The 27,666-nt window shown below is 35.1% G+C and overlaps 3 protein-coding genes across 3 annotated transcripts; all 3 read right to left on the bottom strand.

Moving 5' to 3' along the window:
* Positions 1-1,422: 1,422 nt before the first annotated feature.
* On the bottom strand, positions 1,423-4,655 carry LOC108555035 (omega-conotoxin-like protein 1). Its single transcript, XM_017910520.1, has 3 exons — positions 4,560-4,655; positions 2,775-2,886; positions 1,423-1,726 (listed from the first exon to the last, which is right to left on the bottom strand). Exons 2-3 carry the CDS (start codon positions 2,865-2,867, stop codon positions 1,589-1,591), a joined length of 231 nt encoding a protein of 76 aa, XP_017766009.1. The 5' UTR covers positions 2,868-2,886; positions 4,560-4,655; the 3' UTR covers positions 1,423-1,588.
* Positions 4,656-9,671: 5,016 nt separating this feature from the next.
* Positions 9,672-12,193, bottom strand: LOC108554875 (uncharacterized). The gene is made up of 3 exons (XM_017910287.1): positions 12,160-12,193; positions 11,001-11,116; positions 9,672-9,824 (listed from the first exon to the last, which is right to left on the bottom strand). Exons 2-3 carry the CDS (start codon positions 11,097-11,099, stop codon positions 9,672-9,674), a joined length of 252 nt encoding a protein of 83 aa, XP_017765776.1. The 5' UTR covers positions 11,100-11,116; positions 12,160-12,193.
* Positions 12,194-14,889: 2,696 nt separating this feature from the next.
* On the bottom strand, positions 14,890-16,505 carry LOC108554948 (uncharacterized). Its single transcript, XM_017910373.1, has 3 exons — positions 16,427-16,505; positions 16,216-16,331; positions 14,890-15,072 (listed from the first exon to the last, which is right to left on the bottom strand). The coding sequence occupies exons 1-3, from the start codon at positions 16,470-16,472 to the stop codon at positions 14,932-14,934; spliced, it is 303 nt and encodes a 100-aa protein (XP_017765862.1). The 5' UTR covers positions 16,473-16,505; the 3' UTR covers positions 14,890-14,931.
* Between the last annotated feature and the right edge of the window lie 11,161 nt (positions 16,506-27,666).

The raw sequence follows: 27,666 nt of genomic DNA, 5'->3' as shown, positions 1-27,666 counted from the left end.
TGACAAAACTATGACGCGAAATTATTTTTCATTTCCCATAATTCTGTATTCGCGAGATCATTTTCCAATTGCTTCCCTTACTACGTAAATTTTATAAAACTAAAATGTATAAATCCATAAATAATTTATAAATCACGTCATTAGTAATTCACCACCGCGATAAATTATTAATACCCTATTTCATAAAATATTATCTTGTACGTCAACTAAAAGACTACTTCAGACATCAATTTCCCCCCTTCGATTCAAGAAATTGATCCCAAAATGGACTAAAAAAATTCACTGAAGAAGCGTAGAATTAAAAAGGAAAGAGAGCCAGGAGTAAATCGCAAGGGAAATCGAGACCACTAATGGGAAAACAGTCGATTCTCAGTGACCATTAATGTACCCAGCCACGCCATTCGCCCGACCCCAAAAAGAAGCCCTTTTATCCTGCCGTGTAAAAATCTGGAGAAACAGGAAGACACGGTCGACGAGAGATTTCGATCGAGCCCACATATGGCTGATCCAGTTGCCGGTTTATCGAATGATAAGTCTAGACGATTAGACCGGGGACACCCTTTCTCCTCTTCGCGCACCTGTCCTTTTCGCGCCAGGTTTATTTAACGTGCCAGATATTTCCCCTAATCTTTCCATGTTTCCGATCGAGAGCAGCTATCGAGTGTTATCGAAAGACAAGGCCCGCGTTTCGACCCCGACGCTGTCGAAGATAGCGAATTTAAAGGCGATAGCAAGCTCGAAACGCGACACACGCGATCGGACAATACGGCACGTAAACGCGATCGAACGTCCCTCAATTCTCCACTGGCCAACGTGCAATTACATGCTTGATCGCGTATAATTTTCTAAAATGTTTATCCTCCAAGTAGCAACAGCGCCGGTGGAATCGTTTCGCAGTCGAATCGATGGAATTTCATTTTCATAAGGACATTTTTCCCGCTACCATCCGCGCAGATAATATCGCGCGTGGGCATTCCTGCCACGGAAACCAAACGCAATAATCTCGCACGAGCTGATAATAATAATGGTGAACCTAATAATCGTGAATCCTTTTCCGCGGAATGAAAACCCCCAGTGATGCTTCTGCGAGCCTCCTACGCTCGATCGTGGCGAGATTAAAAGACGGCCCTAACCTCACTTTCGCCTGGCGGCGCTAGTGTCGCTCGGAATTAATCCTTTGCGGACGAGCGAATAATTCGGCGAATAGCGATGTTAATTTGATATTACGCTAGATACGGTTAACCCTAAAATTTGCGATAGTGTTTCTCAACAATGAAATGTTCTTATACAACAATCCTGTATAGTGTGAACGTTGCACATGCTGCAGAATCTTCCATGCAAATAGACTTCTGTACGAGAAATGGTCCCACCGCGAGGGAATAAAAAGAAAATGGCCGCTCTTGAGGCAAAAATACAGCTCGATTATACTACTGTGCACTACTCGTTCTATTTATTTGTTCGCTCGTGGTCGCATATTTACATTGGTTACGGGTTACATGTCCGTGGTTCTGTTCCGGTATTAGCCGATTCGATTCGATGGGAGATTTTGAACGGTATTGTGCTCGTCCTTTCGAAACGGTCATTCGGCTTAATAATCCATGTTCATTCCATTCATTACCTTCTCGCGTCCATTCAGTAGCTGATCCCTTGTGATCTGCATTACTTGACATCTGTGCGCGTACTTGTGACACACCGCTCCCCGGCAACACTGCCAGGTCCCTGTGCACTAGAATTAAGAAATAAATTCACGTTAGCGAATTTATCAGCCGGTATAAATGACGTTGCGCTGCGCTGGCTGCATATTATTACGGCTGCTTTAAAATTCTATTTTAGGCTCCCATGCTCCGCGAGACCTCTAGTTAGCGGAACGGGTCCGCGTAAACCTGTTATGATTTTTACGTCTGCAACTGTACACGCGTTACTTCTACCCAATGAACATCTATCGTCCTGCACGCGTTCTGTATCACGATGGCTGTCGAAAGTAAAAGTTTCGTCGAATGAACGAGCATCATTGACATGTCATAGAGGAACTTTGCATTTGCTTCTTTTTATAGTGAAATACACGTGATAAACTTCAGAACATTTTGTAATAAAACGGTATATCTTGGAAACAAGAATTACGCTTTTATAAATTAGATTTAATTTTTCAGAGGGTGGTTAAAAATGACTATCTTTGGAATATATTGCCTTAAATATAGTAAAAATCGATATGTTTTATTCGTTTATTTTCTAGCTCTACCGTGGACTAAGTAATTTTTCATCAGTTAAAGAATTCAGTCTGTATACAGGAGAATTCGCCCTATTTTTTAGTACATTTTTAACAAACGTCTATCTAAAAGTACACAGAAATATTGAAAGGCAATGTATAGTAATCAAGAGCATGGTTAACTGGAAAATAAAAAGTTTCGGTATGTTATTGACCTATCCCTTGCTGCTATCCTAAGGCACACTAGCGCCTCCACGGTTCGTATCTCCGATAAGTATACTATAAGTACAGCGTCGAATAATTTTCTAATTTTATTAATATAATCTTCGAACTTTTTCCTTCTCATACATTCGAGTTTCACGTAAATATTTCACTCGTTAAACGCGACAAACGTAATCGTTGAATGCTTGCACGAGTACAGGTATATAATTATGCTAGAGTAATTAACACTAACGTAAAGCATGGTAATGTTACTTTCTGCCACCGTTTCCGCGATCATAATTTCGTCCTTGACACTGAACGTGTCGACAACGAAGTCGGAGAAATAATAAAATAATTTTTTACTTACGGGGTCTCCGTGCTGACGGCAGGCCCTAGGGGCAGCTATAATGACGGTCGTAGCCAGCAAAACGATGCAAAGGAACAGCATGAACTTGGACATTTTGCGATGTATTTTTACACTGAAAACAAAAACATTGTCATTTCACTTTCTCTACTTACTTTGCAATTAAACTCTCAGGATTTTATTATTCCTCGTCCAACAATCATTTTACTTTCCCATAAGAAATAAAATTAGGTTTCAACCCTTCGTTATCTGTGTCCCATTTAACACTACACTTCAACTGATTCGTACCTATAACAAATCTATAACCTATAATACGTAATCTAAAATTCCCTACCAAAATTTAATTCCATTTCCACATTTTCCTACCTATTAACGCATTTTGATATTTTTATCAAAAGACTATGTTTCACGTGTCAGGATAATCCCTGGAAGACTCTAATGAAATAAAATTCCGAGTCCAAGTGGATACAGGACCGCAAAGGATTAATGTATCTTCTCGCGAAGAAATTCGGAAGAAAATGGAACGGAAACAGACACTTCTCGATGCCAATTAGATATATCTTGTATCCGGTCTAGCCTGATTCGCAGAGTCATGCCTGCAATGGTCGAACCGAGATTCATGAAATTCTAGTTCATTACGTAAGCCAACGAGCACACGTACGATCACTGCACAGGAAGAACGTGCGCAGGTATCCGTGAATGAGTCATTAACTACTGACCCGACTTGTTCTTGAATAACGAACAGAGTGACTAAAGTCTATGGCCACGGCCAACCATGAGCTGCATCAATCTACCTCGCCAAGTGATTGTCACGTACTTGACAGAATTCTTTCGAGCTTAACGCTACAACTACTGATCTTTAATGGGTACCTAACTATAGTAGTTTCAGCGATACGATGAATATGAGTGAATATATCGATTACGGTTCTTTCTTAATACGAGTTCATACCAATTTTATTCTTAAAGCAGGTGTATGTGTTCGGTGATTGCAAAAAGGAAACTTCTGGGACCAGTCATTTTCACTGGGTTGGCAGTTCTAGTGTTAATAAAAGATGTCGACCAAGTGCGAAGAACTCGCGTATGAACTCAAATAAAATAATATTTTCCACTCGAATAAACAATGTCAAATGACTCTTTCCAATTATACACTACGTTATATAGGAATTCTAGCGATTTTCTAGAGTCTGTACATACACGTATATTCTTTATTACCTTCGTAAATCGTTATGAAGAAATTAGTAAACTTGGAAGCTATGCTCGTGAAAGAAGAAACGATTTCGAAATTCCACGCACACACAGCACACACAGCACACACACTAGCCAGTGGAACACACGCTATAATGACAACAATGCGGGCGATTAGGCGTCCAAAGTTCATTGGACGTGCCCGAGTCCATCCGTCGCGTAGTGAGGAGAAGTTATGTTACGCCGAAAATACGTCATCGAAGGTTTTCAAACGCTTGGCAGGCCTTCGATAAAGTTCGTAGCAATCGTCGTACACGTAAACACTGTTTAACTTTCACTTCGTATCATCTCTGGTATTCGACATCGTCCGCTGTATTATAATCCACGTGGATTCTGTTAATTATGGAAACTCGTTAGCAAAATTCACGATCGAACTAAACCGATCACTGGGTACGATTAAATGGCGAAACTAGCGGGTTTAATTTAATTCGTACTCGACACTTTTTCGCGACAGCGGTTAGGAACGAGTCCGTCTCGATGAGTAGCTACGTTGTGCTCGGAAGAGATTTGTCCTTGACGAAACTACGCATGAGGTCTACTCACCACAAGTGGTTGTTGCAACGGTTTCTTCGTGGTGCTTTCTTCAAAGCGACGATCTCGAGAATTCGAGCTTAACTGATTTCTCAACTTGCCTTATATTTCGCTTTTATACCGCGCACCACGATGCACTGGCCAACCTTTGAGCCGTGCATCACGGACACGCACCAGTGTGCGTGCACGCGGGGCTCCAGAACGCAAGAGGCACTAGCGAGAAACGTTATACTTCTCACCCTTGTGACTCGTGCTTAAGAAAAATGCTCTGTTATCTCTTTGTTCCCTGCACGAATTCTCGTTTTAATCTTACTCTTTGTTACGTTCCTTCCCCAGTTATTTCACCTTTGCAAACCAGTTCATTTTCGAATTTTCTTGCAATTTTAATTTTCCTAGCTTACGATTTACTTTATTTCGATAAACGAACAAATTTTCTAATTTGTTTGCAATTTTTATTTTGTCAGCTTACGATTTATTTCGTTTCGATAAACGAACAAATCTTCTAATTTGTTTGCAATTTTAATATTGTCAGCTTACGATTTATTTCGTTTCGATAAACGAACAAATTTTCTAATTTGTTTGCAATTTTAATATTGTCAGCTTACGATTTATTTCGTTTCGATAAACGAACAAATTTTCTAATTTGTTTGGAATTTTAATTTTGTTAGTTTAGGATTTATTTCATTTCGATAAACAAATAAATTTTCTAATTTTCTTGTAAGTTTTATTTTCTTTATAGCTTTCGTTTATATTATTTATGTATTTTCCTTTTGTAATTGTCATTTTCCCCATCAGCTTTATTGTAGGTTCTTCCGAAGTAATTATACTTTTCAGGGATACTGTATTTTATTATCACGGTCAGTTATTTTGCATATCAGTTTCGTAAGGCTATTATAAATTAGACGTCACAATCACAGTTAATTAAACAAGAAATAATTAAAAATTTTGAAGCTACTCGGAATCTGAATTCATTCGACTCGTTTCAAGTTCAATAACGAACAAATGATAATCATGCTAATTCCTGTGCTGTGACTAATAATAAGTACATGATAATAAGAACAAATTTTTTTTCTTTCAGAGACTTAAAATCGCATATACCAAACCTATTTGAGTAAAAGAGCAACTAATATTGCACAACTTGTATAAAAGAATAACTATAATTATTTTGAATCACACATAGGCATTTTTGTTAAAATTCACATAAACGAGCCTTAAATAATTTCAGGTAATTGTGAACGAGTAGAAATACAGAGTGTCCCAAAAAAATGTATACGCATTTTAATACCTTATTCTTTCTAATTTATTTTTTCTTTCCTAGGTACATCCCATTTAAAATAATGGCTGATTTTAGACTAGACTTTAATAAACGTAATAAAAAAATAAATCTTTTGCATAAACGTAATAATAATAAACGCAAGAAGAAAATAAATACTGTTTTTATAATCACGCAAAGTGTGTATACATTTTTCTGGGACACCCTGTATTTATAAACACCCAATGGCAGGACATGTGCAAAATAATCGTGAATAATTTTCATATACAAAATGAACGTAGCCCAATACGAAAGTGGAAAACTGTAATTAGGAAAATTCTAATTATCGATATACCGTGAAATTTATATTTATTTTCCGATCGTAATTATTCTGTATAATATATTTACGATAGCGTTCGCAAGAATTTGCAAAGCTAAAAATATGTCTAAAAAATTGACGGAGTTTCCGGGAACGAGAAAACGCGATACTCAGTGTTTTCGAGAGCTGCATGTAAACACCGTGTATGCACGCAACAAATATATTTTCATCTGATTTTTCGGATCGCCTGTAAACACTCGTCCGAGATTACATCGGTAAGATATTTGCCGTTTAAACCGCGAAATAGTCTTGCGATATTACGTTTCATCTCGCGAGGAAAAAGAGAGAAGGAGAATGAAAAAGAACGAAGGAACACGAAGAAAATAACAAGAGAAGCAATCGAATGGACAACGTTTGGAGAATATAAATTATTGACGCGACGTAAATAAAACTAACAGGGAAATCGATAAAGCAGAGAAATCCGTAGTCTTTGTTGCTTACAGATTTCATTTTTCAATTCCGCAATAAACTGTATGTACGTAAGCGATGAAACGTCGCCTTTGATCCCTATCCTCCGGTTCAACCGTTTTGCCCTATGCATGCATTCCGCTTTTTCTGTTGTTCTAACGAGAAACAAAGCAGGAAAAGAAAAATACATAAGAATGAAAAAAGTTAGAAAACTGGAAGCTCTATTTGTTCTAACGTAAAGCTGAACGGAGAAAGGAAGGAAAAAATATTTTAAAAAAGTAGATGCATGTTTTCCTTTTGTTATAACATTAAAGAAATCATATATCTTCCGAACTATCGATTTATCGATTTATCGTTATAAATATAATAATTTTTCATGGAGAATAACAAACTGGATTATTTAATATACTAAGAGATATAAATTTCCATTTGAAATACAAAGTTGATTTTTAAATTCAGCCACGAAAAGACTGTTTATAGTAAATATCTTATGGCACCCTATAATCTACTGGATTTATATTTTCTGGAATATTTTCTGATATTAAAATCGTCCTTGTATGCGTTATAAATGAATATAAAATTGAAAGGAGATAGGAAAAGGAGGAGAGGTAGCCCATTTCGTTTTGTTCTTATGTAAAGTTAAACAGAGAAAAAAAGTAAAAAATATTTTTCAAAAATTGAGGTATGTTTTTCTTTTGTTATAACATTAAAGAAAACATATATCTTCGGAAATATCGGTTTACCGGTATAAATATAATAATTTTTCATAGAGAATAACAAACTGGTTTTTTTAATATACTAATAAATATATGTTTCCATTTAAAATACAAAATTGATTTTTAAATTCACCTATGGATAAGCTGTTTATAGTAAATATCTTATGGCACCCTTTAATTTACTGGATTTATATTTTCTGAAATATTTTCTGATGTCAAAATCGATCTTGTATGTATTATAAATAAATATAAAATTGAAAGAAGGAGGGGTAGACCATTTCGTTTTGTTCTAACGTAAGGTTGAACAGAGAAAAAAAGAAAAAAATATTTAAAAAAATAAATGAATATTTTCCTTTTGTTATAACATTAAAGAAAACATATGTCTTTTGAAATATCGGTTTATCGATATAATTATAATAATTTTTCGTAGAGAATAACAAACTGGTTTTTTTAATATACTAATAAATATATGTTTTCATTTAAAAATACGAAATTAATTTTTAAATTCAGCTATGAAAAACTGTTTATATTAAATATCTTATGGTATCCTGTAATGTACTGGATTTATATTTTCTGGAATATTTTCCGATATCAAAATCGACCTTGCACGTATTATAAATAAATATAAAATTGAAAGAAGGCGAGGGGTCGTCGATTTCGTTTTGTTCTAACGTGAAACAGGAAGAAAAGAGAAAGAAAGGAGGGAAAGATAGAGAAGAGATAGCCTGTTGAATTACAGTAACTACAGATTATTCCGTGGCTGTGGGTATTCAGCTTAGCGGCGATAATGCATCGCGAAGTATCCCGGGAAATTCGAGGAAGCCGAAACCTAATGTACTATTTTTCCCGCAATTATAATTCACTCCGATTATACGCTAAACTGTATAACAATTGAAAAGAGACAGCCACCGCGAACATTCTTTTTCCATTCGTCGCTATGAAATGGTCGAGCACTTTTTGCTTTCTGCGCCGATATTCCATCGACTGCATATTGCAGGCTTTATACATTCCATTGATCTCGCGACAAAGCCCTCTTGTTCTTTAATTCGCTTAATAGGAAACAACAGGAAAGAAAACCGAATCATCCGGTAATATTGTCCTTTTATCCGTAGACGGTAGCCAAGTGAAAACGTCGATTATTTCTTTTTACCTTTCTTCCCTTCTCTCTCACTCTTTTTTCCCTCCTCCCTTTTCTATTTTTTTTCATTTTTCATTTTTTCTCCACGTTCCTTTAATGTCACTGAATTTCGCCGTGTATCGCGACGGAATCCTCTCTGTCTAGCTCTTCTTCCGGTGACGCTGCTTTCGAAAACACCGCCACGCTACGGTGGCAATTTTGCAATTTCGAAATTAAAAATTTCTACCCGTCTCGCCTCGTTCGCTTTTTCTCTTCCCCTCTTCTCCTTTTCTTTTTCTCGTTTTCGTTTTCTCTATGCACGTTCTAATTTCGTTTACTTATCGCCGCGACGATACGCGCGGGCCAAGGTATACTTTTGGCGAACTGCGAAAAGGTTAGGTCATCCGAGAGCTTTGATCCTCGGCAATGCAACGACCGTGCGCAAGGCAAGTGATGCAGTTTCTCTCTTTGCCGCGAAATTCCAGGCATCCCTTTCTTTATCCGCGTATGAAATCGTGCCACTTGTTAATAGCCCATGCGTAAAGCAACACAGTGTTATAACGTCGTTCTTTAATTATAGGCGCGCCCGTAATTAAATCGACCTTGCCAAGTTTTTGTATTTAGCGTACGGAGTGCGACCGTGCCGTGTCTTTTCATCGTTTTCGAAGAGCACGATGCGGAGCACGACGAGTGTACCCAGTGTGTCTATGCGAATTGTTAAAGGGAAAAGTTTCAATGCGAAACGAGGAACGCAAGGTACCCGTGTGTACTTTTAATTTATTTTCTGCGCCAATGCACGCAGGACGCCATTTTCGTTAGAAGGCTACCAGACTTTTATACGGTAAAATACTTAAGACTAGGAAATTCTTCGTTGTTGGTGTAGGTAACAGTTATTGAGCTAGCCATCGATGATCGATTTAATTTTTTAATTCTTCAATTGCAGATCACGGTACTTCTTACGAATTAATTGGGAATTAATGGAAATCCTGGAATATGTTATCCTTTCATATTTTTACAAAGTCGGAAAATATTTTATTATGAGCAGAGAAAACCAGTCTTACGAGTAATAAATTATTAAGTATAGGAAACAATAAATCTGAGGAAATTGATATTTAAAGCTACTAGTGTTTTTCTAGGGTTATAGGGAATTTTTTTATGGAGAACGCGTGAAATACTTTATAATTCTACTATGATGTCAGTTTCTTGTCAAAATGAAATACCGAAAGGGAAAAGCTTGAGTATACATTATTATTTATAGTGTTTGTGTAATGTTTGGAAATGGAGGAAATGGTCCATCCCCGATAGGCCTGGTGTCGTCTCCAGGAAGCTCTCCTGGGTATGGAACGCACTTAGCTTGGTATGTTAGACAGACAAGATGGCGACAGCAATCTTCAGTAACATGACACTAAAATAATAATAACATATACAGGAAAAATAATTAAAATATTCGAATTTATTCTTATAATAATAAAATAGCAATTCACACGTTGTTGCACATTAAATGTTATATTAGTATACTATATTAACATATTTCCCACGTAGGAATATTCAATTTTTTATTTATATTCGCACGAAGAATATGGCAAATAATAATTCCAAATTTTAAACGAGGAAAATCGAGGGAGAAATAGAAACGAGAATTTCTCGTTACAAAATAACGAGAATATTAAATAACGTTACGAGTTATCTTCAGCTTATCGTCGTATTATTGACAAGATTATTTAAACATCATCGTGGAATGGCATCTGGTATCTCCTTATCGCAAAATTAAAACATCAATCGTGCACTGTGGAAACTTTCGCTTCCAATCCTTCCACTCGTAAATGCACAAGAGAATTGCAAAAATGAATTATTTACGCGAATGAATAATAATTTTCGTATCGTTTCATAATGGCGACGTTAGCGGAATACATCGAAGTTGTATGCGATTGAATATTAGAATCTTAAGTAGTATTAAGATCGGAATGTCAAATAGCATTAGATAAGGTACATTTAAAAATCCACAATCATGGGAAAGGAATCACGCATAATGATTATTCGATAATTTTCCAGACAAATTTTCCACTGTATTTTCACACTTTCCCGTATCGTTCGACTCGAGATGTCGCAAGACGCTCGTCTATAAAAGCTCGTACATCTGTTCATATAAAGATACACGTACATCTGTCTTCATAAAAAGCACCGGATTACACACATGCGCTATCCAAGATACCATAATCGTGAAAATATTATCGTAAAATAAATGATCCCGATGTTTAAATACCGACGTTCCGTTCACTAAAATTTTTCCCAATTTCCCAATCTATTTTCCATCATAATTTCCCCCTGTTTTTCCTCTTCTCTTTCATTAAATATCCCGTACATCGTAACATTAGGAAATTGCAAACATGAAAAATGTAATTCAGAGGAACGAATGAGTAATTGCATAAAAGTAAAACCAAACACTTTTCGAATTAATTTATTCCACTAGTAAAAGCGATCCGTTAATAAACGATATCGAACGCGTACACGAGCTTCGATACTATGGAATTCGTGATTTTTCACCGATATTTTATACGTCTACGGTATACGGCACACGTACCCTTCCCTTCCAAGGGCTGCAGGTGACGTTCTTCTGCGAGGCGGGCAAGGCGGTGGTAAAAACCGCCATAAATATCAGCACGAGCATCAGAAATCTCATTTCGTTGGATATCGAGGCTGCAATAATTATTAGAGGGAATTTCTACGAAATAATGCAAATTCTAACCGTAGGCATGGCGGACCGGGAAATACGATAAAAGAAACGAAACGAAAGGCGATTGCATAATTGAAACAAGTGGCCGATGAACTATTATTCGCGATCGTTCCCCTCATTTGTAAACGTTCCGCGATAAATACTGTATTTCTATGGCGGGGATCTAATAGAAACACATAACGGAAACGCTGCGAACATAACTGCGAACTTTTCTCATATTTCGCGTTGAATCCCGTCCGATTGCGCATAGCTCATAAAAATTCACCATTACATTCGTTTTTGCTATTATACTTGCGCGATACAAAATGTGCAGCGAAATTGAAACATTACTTCTACTACGTATGGTTGAGCGGGCTCCTCGATTATTCCTCAAAAATTTAATAATTATATTCCACGGAGCAGGGATTCAACACGTTTCACAGCGAGAAAATAGATATAACGGAAAAAATGTTAAATTCCTTGCAGAATGAAACGTTTGTGCCGGCCATTTTCTTTCGGCTTTACGTGCCCCCCCCCGTGCTTCGTTAGATACGCGATTTGACATTGTTCTTGAACAAAGACGCGGTTCACGGTGCTGGTATGGCAGGGTAGGTATGACTTGTATAAATAAGATTACGTGCCACTTTTGCTTCCCAAAGAGTAATAATTTGTTATAATAAAAGCGATAACAGAGGTCTTTTTACTTGTAGAAATTGCCATAAAGGAAAATGTAATTTAATTCCGAGATATTATGCAAATTTGGAGAATAATTCGCGACCCTGTATAGACTTTATTGAAATATTAAAATATATATCGAATTTAATACGAATGAACTGTACCTGGAATATTTTATCGTTACAAATCCCATTCCAAATTTAGAAAAATTATTTGTCCATGTATAAAATCAATGGCCGGAATAGAAAATTGTTCGAGATTTTGACAATTTTCGGAAGGAGGGATGAAATGATTGAATTTGAATCAAAATGAGCGTTCGGATGATTTTAGTAAGGTAAAAAGGTATACTGACTTTTGCTCTTGGAAATTTTAACTCTCGACGTGAAAGTACCTTTAAAACTGCCTTTGGAAGAGTAGATATCAACGCCTTTATACGTTTTACATGACTAATCGGGGTTATATTTACGGACACATACGAGTTATCGTTATTGCCTTTTTGATACGAGTGGTTAAATAATTCCTTGGTGTGTGTATACATGTATTGTTCTATCTAATAGATAGAAAAATCGTGGGGATGTTAGATACTTTTGTCATTTGCTTTTTACACGAGATAAATATAATTGCTTTTATTTATTTAATCGTATTTATTCGTATCCTTTGTTTCTTAATAAAATTAAAATTGGAATTAAAATTCGAGATATATATTTGTATGAAATTCTCTTATTTAACTATTAGAGTTACCAAATTTATTAACATAATTAGTTTGAGAAATTTTATTCGACAGCTTTAATTTCCTACATACTAGATTTATAGTATTGTGAATGTTATAATCAACTGTGCCTTTGCTTTTGGAAAATTAACCTCATTTTGCAAAATTAGGGGTTTTACGTCGCATCTACTATAGGAGGTAGGTTGTAAGAACTGATGATTTTACATGAAATATTTTATTTTGTTACTGTATATAAGTATTACTTATGGTTATTAAATTTAAGTGCACGTGGTAGGTCGGTAGTTCTACTGTAAATGATTCATAAATTTTCTACCAAGCAGTATTAATTTTTCGAATTTTCGATATGCATTTTTGATGTTAATTAAATATCAAATAATTGCAGATAAAAGCTTTCCTTCCCTTTTCAAGCAAATCGTGCCACATTTTATTCATTAAATTAGCATATGTTCAATATGTAATTACCCACTTAAATTCAACGATTTCGCTTTTCATACTCTAATATTTACGATTAATCGTGATCATTATCATTGAATTAAAAATGCCCTTCGATAAAACAGATTTTCTGCGGGTTAATTCGGAGCAAGTAAAAAGCAAATAATTTCTTTTGGAAATAAATATAATCTCAGTATGAATATCTAACTTTGAGGAAACTTTTCCTTTTCTATCTGCTGATGATTTTGACATACACTATACGATACGCCCATATGACAATAATAATAATTAAATTCGATATTACGATAGAAAAAAACAGTGAATAAAAGGAGAAATTATTTTCTAAACGATAAACAACGCGTATTGTGTTTCATTAGAAAATATGAACTCTCTGCTAATATTTCTCCACTTTATCATATGTTAATGCGACCCCTAAATCGTGTACATTTCGATCACCGTGGTATCATATAAACTAGAATAATAACACTGTACGTACTTTTCCAAAATTCAGCAATTATCGACGAATGTTTCGAACCGACCAACAAATTTGCAAAATTTCCATCTCGTTGTCAGTTTATTTCTTCTTTCTTGTTTGCTCAACCCTTTCGTCGACAAAGGGTGCGTATGTACGCCATGAGATATCGAGCAGCCATTGGCTAAGAGTGCGTACACGTTATGCATTCTCTAACTCATCGAGTCATTTTTACTTTCATTTGAATATGTAGGTGATTCGATAATTAATTACCTAAGGCACAATTATTGCATAATATTCTGTTTAACACTTAACTGATTATGTTTACTAATATAATAACGATGGTAATAGTAATAATAGCGATAATAGTGACAGTGATACTAATAAAAATAATAATTATTTAACAATAATTGGCAATAATTGTGAATAGAAATGCAAACCAATTTTCATTATAAACCAATATAAACATTCGATAAAAATTACCTTTGTGGATAAAAATGGACACAGCAATATCTTGTACGTTTCTTAACAGTTAACAAATTAATATCTTTATATAATATTTAAATATTAACATCAATCCACAATATAATATTTCAGACAAAAAGATTAACACTATCTAGAAAATTCTTCTATATCTCTCGCTCTCTCCCGCTCTTATTAACACATGTTTACTCATTGACGATTCTAATGCAACTGTTTCATTCTGACACATTGTTCTACACATTTTTATCAACATTCATACTAGATTCCATTCGCATATATTATATTTATATCATCCCAAATGACGTTACATTTATTCTACCTTAGTACCATTCACACATATGAAACCATCACTCTCACCCTCATAAAACCAATACTCGCAATGATTAGTAACAATATGAGTAATATTAACAATACCTTAATAATAACACTAATATACCATCAAAGGTGTCCTCATAAAAATCTATACTTAAATTAAATAATAATATATATACACCCTGTAACGCAAAACTAATACCTTTAATTCCAAAATCTGCCTTAAGGAAGAAACCACCCCTACCCTTAAACAGTCAAATAATTCCAGACTAGTAAAACGATGGAAGAATAAATAAGAAAAATAAATGAGGTAATAATAATAATACCTCAATAATAACTCTAATGTACCATCACAGGTGTTCTCATAAAATTCTATACTTAAATTAAATAATAATATTATATATACACCCTGTAACGCAAAATTAATGCTTTTAATTCCTAAATCTGCCTCAAGTAAGAACCCACCCCCACCTCTAAACAGTCAAATAATTCCAGACTAGTAAAACGATATTAGAATAAATAAGAAGAATAAATGACAAAGGAACAAAGCAAATCCAAAACATTAATTCATAATATATTTCTCGTATGCATACATAGATTTATATAAACAACTAGTTGAAGCGAATTTTAAGAATCGTATTCAGGCAGATTGATATATTCTACGAAATAACATTGACGCCGATCGATCGTTGAATTCATCGCCGATCCTGGACAGGTGGCGCGGCTGGATCTTCTGGCTGATTTGCCAGGGCTGCTGGCGGACTCATTTTCTTGGTGCATCGGCCAGCCCATGGGTTGCATACTAACGGTGCACAGCAGTCTTTGTCGTCGGAGCACTACGGCAAATTACACCCGATGATTAGCTATTCACGTCCGTACGAAAGAGCCGGTTGACGCGTCGCGAAAATTTCGAAAAATTGCCGGACGGTGCGCGAGGGCTCGTTGATTTCTAAACAGACGTCTCGCGAGTCTATCTCGCTGGATTACGTGTACCTTGTGAATCGGAAATGTATTTCCTGCCGGCCGTTTACATTCGAATTATCGCATCGCGTATGAGCATCGTTTGCCCGAGCGACAGGTAATTTTATTACAATTTTATTCCGAACTCGGTTTCATTATGATAATTTTCATCGCTTAATCGAAAGTTTCAACCGAGCTCGATGATTTCGTTGATTTTATAGGTGTTTATGTGCTCATATGATTTATAGTTAAATAAAATTACAGAAGGTTTGGAAAATTTTGTTGTATCAGGGTACAGGGTACATTGAATCTTTGTCTCTATAATTTTTATATAATTTTCAAAATTTTTCTGTTAATACATGAACACCTCATATACTCAGAAAGGTATTTTACATATTTTTCACGAATAAAATTCAAGATGAGTAGAGTAATAAATTTATTAGTAAATTAGTAGATTAATCCTTTGCACTCGCGAGGCACCCTTCAGTCGTCATTTGATAAAATTTCCAGGCTCGATATTAATTAATATATCAAATTTAAAATAATGTAACAGTGTGCGAGGTACCGAAATTAAACAATTCTACGCGTTAATTATTATACGATTTCTTATTTACTGCTCAGAAAATATTATCAGCTTAATAGCACCAAATTTTTCAACTCGTACCCTTCTTTAGCCAATAAAATCGTCGAGTGCAAAGGGTTAATAAATCTATTAGTAGTAGATAGAGTATTAGCAAATTTTAAATCGGTTGTAAATATTCAGAATTGCTTCTGTGGTTGCAAGCAGTTAATATAGTTTGCTGGCTTATTAATTAATAAATTTATTGATCTACTAATTTACTTTATCTAATTTATTAATTAATAAGCTAGCAAACTATATTAACTACTTTCAAGCACAGAAGCAATTCTGAATATTTGCAACAGATTCAAAATTTGTTGGTATTCTATAATATATTAATTTGAACATTTTGAAATCGACATTTTGCAGATATAATTTTATTAATAACAAATTTACTCACTGGTAAACCTGGTGGTCTGCAGCCCATGATAGCTGGGAGGGCCAGAAAACAAATGAACAGAATCACGAACAGAGCTCTCATTTTAAACGAACAGCGTTGTCCCACGATTACAGAAACTGCAAAGGTGAGCAAGAAAATTGATCCAAATACCAAAATGGCGGCATCGAAGTACACGAGTAAATGAAACGTACAATTAAAGCTGTCAGCTCACCTTTTAAGCGCCTCGATGTAACTTGTAACCGTCTGATCCAGTTCATTACAACTTCGTGTATTTATACGATCGACAAACAGATGGGCAGATAATAATTTTTCTGCCCGAGGAACACCTTGACGATTCATCGGATTGTATTTGTGATCGCCGCTGATACTGTTGCATTTTATCAGGGTTCGCCGACCACAAGGCAAACACTACATGTGGGATAAACAAATTGCGTAAACCCTGGTGTTTTGCAGAGACTTAGGAAAAAATTGGAAATATCTAACCCCCTGTCGTTCCTTATCTCCAAGGAAAATCATTCCTCCTCGAGAATGTGGTCGTTGTTTACCCTGACACGTTTCAAGAGTTCTTTCGAGAAGATCGACGATAACGTTTCATTAACGATTTAAATTTTACTAAGTTTTCGTCATTCGTTGTTAAATTACACGAAGGAATAGCAGATGGTTCTAGCTTCGTCGTTAATCAGACGAAGTTAATTAATCCTTTGACTCCCACGCCGAAATCACATGCTTCGCTCAGGACGCCGCCGGAGTATCATTATTCAAAGCATATAATAGCAAAATAATAATAAATTGGAGATATAAGGCAACCCCATTCTTACCCAATGGAGTGATTATCTTATTGGCGGTCACGAGTTACCACCGGTGGCGCCTTAGTAACGGTTGACAGTCAACTAACTGTCAATTTTTATTCAACTTTTACAACTGTAATTAGTTCAAGCGTTCAGGTCACCAATGACCACTGTGACGCTTTGGTAACGGTTGAAATTGACACTAACTGTCAAGTTTTACAATTGTAAGTAATTCAAGCGCCTCTGGCAACCAATGACCACCGTAGCGCTCTGGTAACGGTTGAAATTGACACTAATTGTCAAATTTTACAATAGTAAATAATTCAAGCGCCTCTGGTCACCAATGACCACTGTGACACCTTGGTAACGGCTGAAATTGACACTAACTGTCAATTTTCATTCAATTTTTACAATTGTAAGTAATTCAAGCACTTCGGTCACCAATGACCACCGTGACGTCACAGGAGTCAAAGTGTTAAACGTTAATTCAAAATAAAAATAAACGAGATATTATAATTATAATTTTCGTTCACTTTCAATTGAAAAAATTCAAATACTCTATTTATCGAATAAGTTATTCCAAAAATTTTCAGCAGAGTTGAAAAATTCAGCAATTTTCTGAATTCTTGTTCAATAAATAGGAATTTAATGTCATTTTCATAAATTAGGAGATTGTAAAATGATCGATGAATCCCATGTGATCGGTATCGTTTATGGCAAACTGATTAACGAGTTAAAGTTAGCTTTCAGGACACTAGTATCACATTCCTGATGACACTTTTCCAGCGTATTTTCGGGTCGCCGTTAATTCCTCGATCGCGCGCTGCCAACATTTTCAGGAAATGGCATAATTCGAAAGTATAACAAACACTTGGCGTTTTCGTCGGTCGTCCGATCGAATCGGGCGATTCGACTGGGTTACAAGGTAAACGAAATTGATGCAAGCAGTTAATTTGTATGATTGAATTTTGTACGACGCTGTGTACTCATTATTCTGTTTGTTGTTAACCAGGACAATATTGGAACTCGATGTAAGGGTTCTATGTGTTCGGCAAATTTTTGTATTCGCCAATCGGCAAATTTCATCCTTTTCCCTTTGGCACCTGTCCTGTTCCCAGCGAGCTTTTCTTAATTGCTGTGAAAAAGATTTAACGCGAATTAATTTGGCTAATTTAAATGATTATATTAACGAGCAATTTTTGGTTTTTAATCTCTTCATTTCCTCTCTCAATAATCTCCATATAAACAAGATTTATCGTGAACTGATATTTTCATTAGTTTAATTGATAATGCTAAGTATTTAATTTTTTCATTTTTAATTCCAGCTTCGGAAGCTTAATCATTTTGTTTTCAGATTTGACAGATGTATTATTTTCAGACATCTGATTGAACAATTGCAATTTCTAAGTGTTTTATTATCCATATTTTTTCAATTTAATAGATCGTGTAAATAATATTTTTACCTTCCGTGAAAGATGTGCAAAAGTAGCGAATTATCGCGAGATAACATATTTATGCTTATTTATAGCGTTAGTTTATTTATTAATTTACGAAAGTTTTGAATGAAAGAGAGATGTGTATACGTATTAACAGATGGGCTTTCAAAATCACCCGTTTCAATAAATAAGCAGAATAAACAGTTGCATTTATTTGTATTTATTGATTAATATTACATTGCAAATTCTAATTAAGAGTCGCGAGTAATTGCTATTTAACTGTGAAATAATTATTTTACGCCACGGTAACCATATTATTTGACCATATCTCTTTTAAAGATTATCTGTACCACTGGTTGAAGATAAAATTTAACGTGATAGAGAATCGACGTAAATTTTCCAGAATGATTTAATAATTAAAAGCAAAAATAACCAGGCTTAAATTTTAGAACAGAAGAGTGCAAATTTTTAATGCTCTCATGACTAAAAATAAAAAGGAAGAAACATTTTAATGAGACCAAATTTACTGTGCCTTTTTTTCTGAGTCATTATGCTAATAAAGCATATACGGTATAAGATGAGTCATGTAAACTGTTGCAAGTGAATATCGTCTGAATGAAAGGAGCGATTACGAAATAAATTTGTCAAAATTTTAATATATACAGTGAGTAGATGAAAAATTATTAAATATCCTACTTTTTATTCTTTCAAATCCAATTTTACATTTTTGACATTTTACTTGGAATATGTCGTTATCAAAATATTCTAATAAATATTAAATCTGCTTAGTGTGAGAACAGCAGACGACAAATATATGCCAGAATGCTTAAAAATGCAAACATACGTATACACTTTGGAGATATATCATCCTCACGCGATTAAACCATTACATGACTCATCATGATAGCGAAGGAGGTACAGAAATTTCACTTTGTACGTCTCAAAATAAAAATTCGTGTCAAAGAAACGCGATCCACGAATTGACCAATAACAGTGTCGAATTTACCTAAATAAAAAATTTTTATACGTTGACTGCTATGGTGGTTATGGTGGTCACTGGTATCCAGCGATATTAATTTTTTAAATTTATATTTGTTTTATTCTAATAAATTTTGGAATATTTGAACAACGTAAATAAATGGAGAACTTTGAATAGAAAATATTAATAATTTCCACCATTCTTTTTTCTTTCTCATAGCGTTTGGTAATTCATTATTATAGCCTAAGAATAATGGAAATTTTATCGTGGCCCTAAAAAGTGCGTAGCTGTCTAAGTGTCAAGTCCCATACAGTTTCAATATCAAGCTATAATTACCTTGCATGAAATTTACATGGACTGCTGTGCTCGTCATAATCTTCCAAATTACAGTAGACCTAATCGACGTATATACCAAAAACAAAGTCATATATTCCAACTTATCTATTGGCAGTAATCGGACTTCATGAGTTCATTCTCACCCTCGTGTCATGCAGCACCTACCCTAATTTTAATGCTCCAAGTCAACACATGCATAATTTCCTCCTTCGCGTTGACAAACGAGTTAGTCATTCCTTTGCATGTAATATGTTTACATCAATATCTTTACCATCTCGCTCTGCTCAATGTTAGAATCTGTCAATTTTCGAGCTGTTGCAGTGAGCTGTATGCTTCCAATATCATCGCACATGAGTGATAAATATTATACATATACCTATACATAGGGGGACCCATCGGTACCCTCCAGGATGCATAGTGATGGCAGCAGGCATCCAGAAAAAGCATAGCGATCTAACGTTAGTGTTAACAGTCGATCGCATTTTTCCCATCGCCTGTCAAGGATAATTGGCGTAACCTCGGCGTAATATTTCAAAACACCTGCCGTGTAACGCGTTCACATGTACGGCCTATCAAAACTGGCCTCTAAATTGATTCAATTGTCGTTCCCCGAGGGAAAGAGAGGCCTCCTCGCGCGCTTATTTTTTGGTAAACCTGGTAAATCCGTTGACCGCGACCACTGTTACTTTCGTCCTTCCTTTTATCCACTCTTTTTTTCCCCTTCCTTCCTTTTTCCCAATTTCGACAGATGAACTTTTCGTTTCTCCAGGCTAAAAAATCATTGTCACCCGATCCAACGCTTCGTTCGCTGTGGTCAAACTTCCGAGCTGTTTCGCTTCAGCTGATTCAGACTTCCGGGCTGTCAAATCGAACGTAATGCGTTTCCTCGTGCGTGGAATATTTCTCGATGATCATGCTTTATTCGTACATAATTCCTACAATCTTTCTTATTTTCTACCGAAAAAATTGCGAGTGTCGTTTAATTGTGAACTAACGAATAATTGAACGACAGCCTGTTGACACGTTGACTGCCATGGTGGTTACCAGGGACCAGAGCTTCTCTCCTCAGTGAGCCCATGGTGGTCACCAGTGTCCACGGATACTAATTTGTTTTAGTCTAACCATTTTTTGAAGATTTGAACAACGGAAATAAATAGAGAACTTTGAATAGAAAATATTAATAATTTCCACCATTTTTTTTTCTTTGACATAGTGTTTGGTAATTTATTATTACAGCATAAGAATAATGGAAATTTTATCGTGGCCCGCTGATGGTACAATACAAAATAACAAAATACAAAAGGTGCGCGGTAGTCGTTAAGTGTCAATCGTTAAAATGTCACGATTTCTTTGGAAAGAATTCCGAAACTGTCCTTTTTCCCACCAGATTACTGCATTCCACGATATTCGTCGTATCACGGATAAAAATCGTAACAAATAAGCAAAGTTCAAATAAATACGAATTCCATTTTCGTGCTTTTGGTCGTTACTCTACTCGCTAAATGAAATTCAGAGAAGAAAATTCCAGGGAACTCGAGTTCGACTTTATTGTGGCAACCCTAGGTAAACACCCTTGCAGGTCATCGAATAAACATTCGCGTTCCTTCGAATCGATGGCTGTTCGATACCCGATTGCGTTATAATCGCGTTTTACATCCCGACACGGTCCGATGACAAATTTTTCTATCCCCCTTTAGGTATTACGTAAATGAAAATGTTTAATCGCGGTGGTGGAATGGTGGAAACGTCGGATAACGTTGTTTAATAATATTCACGCGTGCATTTCTGCATTGCGCATTTATTAAATATTCTTTTCTCCCGTTTGTCAAATGGAACGGAAATGAAGCGGCCAATAAGTAAGTAATCGAGTAACTAATAACCGATAAACGGAAATATGCGATAAATAATTTTCTCACCAGATCGATCCTCCTTTCAGAAAGCCGGAATAATTAGTCGACGTTGGGTGGCAAGAAATAAAGTGCGAATTGGTCAGTGCGATAATGTTTCCAATCTGTTACTTTCGATTCTCTCCTCGATTTAATATCGGCCTTTAAATTATCCAAATTAACACGCGACTCGCGTGATTTTATGCAATGTTAATTTATATATTTTTATTCTATCCAAAGAATAACTCTTGGAATAAGGTGTGGTAATGGTGGAGCGACCAAGTTCTCACCCTCGTCAATAAATGGATTCCTACTTGAAGGGGGTTCGAGGATTTTCTCCTGAGTCCTTAGCGAAGTCTCGACCCCCTTTAAATAGAAGTTCCTATGCTACCTGAGTATTCCTGGTCTATGGCAGGGCCTGCTAGAAGAAAAGCCTTACCGACGAGTCCACTAACAGGCCTGGGACGAAACGCATCCCTTTCTTTTCCTGTCGTCCTTCTACCTGCTACCCTATCGATAGCAACGACAACCACGGGGATACCACCAATATATTATAAATTTTCTCAACATAAATTGTACATATGCAAACAAATGTACAATTGGATTGGATTAGATTGGATTGCTTTGGTTTTACACTTGAATATTTATATTAATTTTTGTATTCCTGATAATTAACCTTATGCAGGATATACAACCCTCTTTCGCTTTAGAGACACGATTCAGAATGAATGATTGGTAGTATCGATGTGTAATCATCGATCAGAGCTCCACACGTGAGATAATGGTGACATCTATCGTTCATGGTTGCTGTTTAATTTATTCTATTACTGTTCTACGATAACATACGGAGGAATAAATATTTGGTATTGAATTCGATTCATAAATTCACGAAAAAATATGTAAAATGATAAAGGGTGATTGGAAGGTTTGAAAAATATTCTGTGTCATTGCATGACGATGTTACGCGAAGGACGTTGACTGAAAAGGAAAATTCGAAACAAACGAACCCCGTTTGATCGGTGATCGCATTGGTTAGGCTGTATTCTCGTTCTCATTTTCCAGTTTTAAAATGGCAAATGAAATTTTTCATTAATATCGTCGGGCAATATCGCAAGATCAGATAGGATTTTTACGAAATTAAAAAGTGCGATATCGAGAGGTTTGGAAAACGCGGTAAACGGAAAAAACATTATAAAATAAAACGCATCGCCGAAAGTTACAAAGTAACGAAATTTATTATTTGCGCGATCATAAAGGATTCGCAAAATCGTTTATGGAATTCAATATCATTTATATTATTAAAATTTTATCGTGCCACATATTTACGTTGCTGCCGTGAACGCGGCCACCGTGTTTCACCTTAAAAACTTTCAAATCGTACGCTGCCATCGCGTATCGTTTCATATTCATTAATTTTTCCATCTGTCCGTGAGATCGTTGCATCTAAGATCTATATGTATTTTTGTTACACGCGCGTAAATTTGCATCTAATTAACCGTACCCGTTTCAGTCGATAGGAAAATTAATTTCAACGAAAACACCGTAATTCTGCCTTTTTGATGACAAATTTGCGAATTTTGCGCACATGTGATATTTCTGCTACGAATTAGTCTAGAAATTTTTCGAAGGCACCTTATCTTAACCTTTTGCACTCGACGATTTTTTGGCTAAAGAAGAGTAAGGTTTCAGAAATTTTCTGCCATAAAACTGACGATATTTTGTTCAGCAGTAAATAAGAAATCGAGTAATAATTAAAACGTAGAGTTATTTGCATACCGTTACGTTATCTTAAATTTGGTATATTAATTAATAACGATCTTCGAAATTTTATCTAATGCAAAGGGTTAATAATATCTGTAAATTCAATCTTTTATTGTTTATTTGACTTTTTAAGTCAAGCTTTATAGGTTTATAAATATTTGTAATACATTCACAATTTCGTGATTTAAACAAAAAATAGATCTATTTACAGGATATTTCTTTTCTATAAATATTTCTTTAAAAAAAAAAGGAAAAAAGGAAAGATCAAATATACCGTAGCAGTAAGAAAAATTCTCTCGTACTAGTATATACCATTACACGTATTAAAATTACGATAAAAATGAAATATCGATAAAATTGTAAAACAAGCGTTTCAAACAATTCGAGCATCGTTTATTGCATTGTTTTTATCCAATTACTCGAAAAATTTCGTTTCAGTGATACGCGTGCTTCATATTTTATCATTAGACGAATTTCCACTGTCAAATCGATAATATTATGCGACGAAACGGAATAACCGTTAGAAAGTATATAATACCGGGCAGCCAATTAAAACATTACCCGGGAACAATAATTCCATACAATTTATACCCTTCTCAAAATTTGAAACCTGGAATAATCAGGAATTTCGATCTCCTGGCAAGGTCAAATTACAGCCAATTATGTACAAAATTTGAACGAACCACGGGCCCGTACACGATAACACGTTACCGAGTTCAAAAACGAAGCTCGTCGGCTGAATTTTCTCTGCACGTAGAGGAAGGGGGACAGAGAACGCGACGGGCCGTGCGCGAGAGCGAGACAGAGCGACGAGATGGGCAGCGAGCTGCTTGAATCGACGATCACGTGTTTAACGTAAACACGATGTTATTATAAAATGTATGCAACCGGGGCTCCGTTAACCGCGAATAATATTTCTCTCTGACTGATGAACACGCCTGGTCAAGTGCATCATTGCTTGCAATTTAATACAATGAAGACAATTAAAACATTTATCGAGCGCGGTTTTGATAATCGGCAAACAAACGAGCGACCAGTCATTTTATCGAAGCGATAATTAAATGCCCGTTCCGATTAATTCGTTGCATCCAGAAGGAGATCGAGCTGTTGCGCTCCTGTTGCTTCGATCGAAGCGCTTTAGCTGGCCCTGGTGGCGCTCGTTGTAAGCTCTCCCCCTTCTCTCCGCCTAGGCTTCTTCCTCGCGTAAGACAGTAGAACGAGGTTAACTAATTTAATAGCATTCGTGGAGAGGTTGTGTTTAATGTTTTGTTGGATGAAATAACTCGCGTTATTCGATCGTATTACGTAGTATTATGACATTGGAATATCATTGCGGCTGTGTTTTAGGTTATGTTCTAGTTTTTAAGCGAAGATTACACGAAATAAGTGTATTGATATTTCAACGAGATATTGACGCGTCCTAACCTAAACTAACGTTATCTATGGGGAACGAACTGTGCGAAATAATCACGTTACTATATGTAAATATTGAAAGTGCTTTGACTCTCGCGGAAAAGGGTACAGATGATGTCATACGTAATATCTCTGTATCAATATGTGATTTAATTTGGAAGATATAACGGTACGGAGAAGATGATCCATATCTTTCGACAATCTTTGGAAATGTTTGGTTATGGTTAGTCATTGTTCAAAGCGTACCAGCGTTCTGTCAATAAAACGTTACAATTGTTGAGAATTTTTATGAAACGTTTACTCGTCTCTAAATCTAAACAAATATTGATATTCGTCGTTGCAATTAACGCGTTAAGAAAATTGGGAATGCGAAATAGCAGAGCATTAAATGAATACTTTATTTCGAGAATTTTACATGTTTCTTCTCTGTCTTTTTGTTATTCCACTGGAGTCTTCAATGGAATATTTTCGAACCCTCGTATAGTAGAATCTTGTGACAGGATCCAGTAAAAGTTTATTTGAATAACAAGCAGCGAACAAGCTTTCATATTCGCCATAGATAAATAACTGTTCACTCGAATAAGAATTTAAAGGGGAATTGAGAGGTGGGGCATTTTTATTTGGATTATTATTTATTCGTCGGCTTTAATATGTATCATTTCGCGTTTAATAATTGGTAGTATTATTTACGGGAATATATGAAGAGGCGAATAAATGTTTATCAAAAATATTTCCCACGTTTTATCGTGTAATTGTTTTCGGCCTGGTCTTTATAATTTATTTGCCCTCGAATAACAATATTCGATAGTGACTTTTACAGGAGCAACAATTATCCCGATATTAGAGCGCATAACGTTTGTAAGTGGGACCGAAAATTGTCAATAGTCGTTCACATCGTTATTCGGATAATTTCAGAGTAGTTGCTTCAATAAATTATTCGAATACGTAACGAGGAATTATTTGTATATATAGATGGAATAATACATTACAAGCAACCAATAATTATTATTCAGATTAAATATTTGACCAAGCGGAATTCGTTCGAATAATTATTTTGCAAAATTGTTTGGTAATCATTTATCGAAAAACTAGAAACCGTGTTTATCTCTATAATTTAAAGAGTGATCCACGGTTGATTTAATATAATACTATCCGTCGTTATGTAATATAATAACCGACGAAGTTTAATTTTTCATGCAACGTGATTTAAATAAATAATAAATAATGATTTTAAACTAGCAATAAATTCTGATTGGTGCGTAATTTTTATAGAAATATAATTTTGGCGTCAATAATTAAAAAGGTCGTATGACAAATCGAATGAAGATCTCTCTTGTTAGTTGGTCACCTTTCTTTATAATTATTATAGCAAATGGATCAAAAATTTTGGAACGGTGCCTAAAATAATAATATTAAAATAATAATAATTTTAAAATAGCAATCTTAAAATAATTATTTTAAAATAAGGATAATCTTAAAATAATAACAAGCTTAAAATAATAACTTTAAAATAATAATAATTTTAAAATAGCAATCTTAAAATAATTATTTTAAAATAAGGATAATCTTAAAATAATAACAAGCTTAAAATAATAACTTTAAAATAATAATAATTTTAAAATAACAATCTTAAAATAATAATCTTAAAATAATAATGTTAAAAAAATAATCTTAAAATTTAAATAATTAAACCTGATTGATGCGTAATTTTTATAGAAACACAATTTCAGTGTGAATAATTGAAACTGTCGTACTATAGACAAACCAAGTGAAAGATATCTTGCCAGTTGTTGATTTTTCTCTGTAATTATTACAGCAAATGAATCAAAGAGCTTAGAACGATGCTCGATAACAAATGGAAAGCTGCTAGCGGAACACGCATTGCGTGGTCATCTATTAAATGTAGAAAAATGGTATGCATGACCTATGTCGCTGGCAAAGCGAGGTGACGTCTATCACTCTCAAGGTCAGTTTCGAAGAAACGATAAACGTGATATCTCTTCCGAGAACGATGTCATGCTTTCAGACTTTGTGTATAATTATTAAACGCGCGATGAAGATGAGAGACTTGTTTGTTGCTGTTCGTAAGCTGCTTTCCACGATATCAGTTGCTTTTCAGGGTTAATAATTATCTCCTTCACGGTTCCAGTTTATTCGATTTTTTCTTTGCAAGTGATAGGCTTAAACGTTAAGTCTAATTAAAAATCGAGATAGGAGATACATACGTGTTGATTTTCGTATAAACGTTATTAAGTTTCCAACACCAGCGTCTACGGGGAACTTTTAATGCACGATTTAATATTTAAATTTACCGTAATTGAAGAGTCCAAGAGTTGTAAGAAAGAGTCATTTTACTCCCCAAATTTAATTCCCTCGAAATAAGTATTTTAAAACGATGCAAGGATTACGATTAATAATTAACCATTCATGATGAGCCGTTTAATTTTAAAAGCTTCAAACTACTAACCGGTATACTTCCTGGGTATCAACTATTATTTTACTGTCCTAGAACAAATTAGTCTCCATTATGATAAAAATAAATCTACGCGACAATTTTGATTTCGAAACTTTCATTTCTGCTTATTAATACATTTATGCGTTTCATAATTTATTCAAAGAACATTTTAGGCGATATTCATGCTTTAGAAAATATAGATATTTTTCATTGGTATCGTGCTCTGCTCTGAAAGTTTTATTGGAAAACTGAAGATTCGAAGAATTTATTATTCGTCAAAATTCATCTGTTTAAAAAATAAAAACGATACACTGTCTGACTCTCGTTAAAGAAATTTCATGTAATTACTATCTGTGCTTTACAAATATTCCTAAAAATGTTAATCTACGAATTCGAA

Source organism: Eufriesea mexicana, unplaced genomic scaffold (genome assembly GCF_001483705.2).
Source record: "Eufriesea mexicana isolate 0111107269 unplaced genomic scaffold, ASM148370v2 scaffold474474824, whole genome shotgun sequence".
Lineage (NCBI taxonomy): Eukaryota > Metazoa > Arthropoda > Insecta > Hymenoptera > Apidae > Eufriesea > Eufriesea mexicana.
The sequence above is the reverse complement of the archived record's forward strand: the minus strand, read 5'-3'. Positions and strand labels throughout refer to the sequence as shown.

Coding starts and splice junctions, on each gene's coding strand:
- LOC108554948 (XM_017910373.1), bottom strand. CDS start 16,472: ATGAACTGGATCAGACGGTTACAAGTTACATCGAGGCGCTTAAAAG. Junction 16,332..16,426: donor TACATCGAGGCGCTTAAAAG/GTGAGCTGACAG, acceptor TCACCTTTGCAG/TTTCTGTAATCGTGGGACAA. Junction 15,073..16,215: donor GCAGACCACCAGGTTTACCA/GTGAGTAAATTT, acceptor AATTTGCCGTAG/TGCTCCGACGACAAAGACTG.
- LOC108555035 (XM_017910520.1), bottom strand. CDS start 2,867: ATGTCCAAGTTCATGCTGTTCCTTTGCATCGTTTTGCTGGCTACGACC. Junction 1,727..2,774: donor GCCGTCAGCACGGAGACCCC/GTAAGTAAAAAA, acceptor TCTTAATTCTAG/TGCACAGGGACCTGGCAGTG.
- LOC108554875 (XM_017910287.1), bottom strand. CDS start 11,099: ATGAGATTTCTGATGCTCGTGCTGATATTTATGGCGGTTTTTACCACC. Junction 9,825..11,000: donor GCAGCCCTTGGAAGGGAAGG/GTACGTGTGCCG, acceptor TTATTATTTTAG/TGTCATGTTACTGAAGATTG.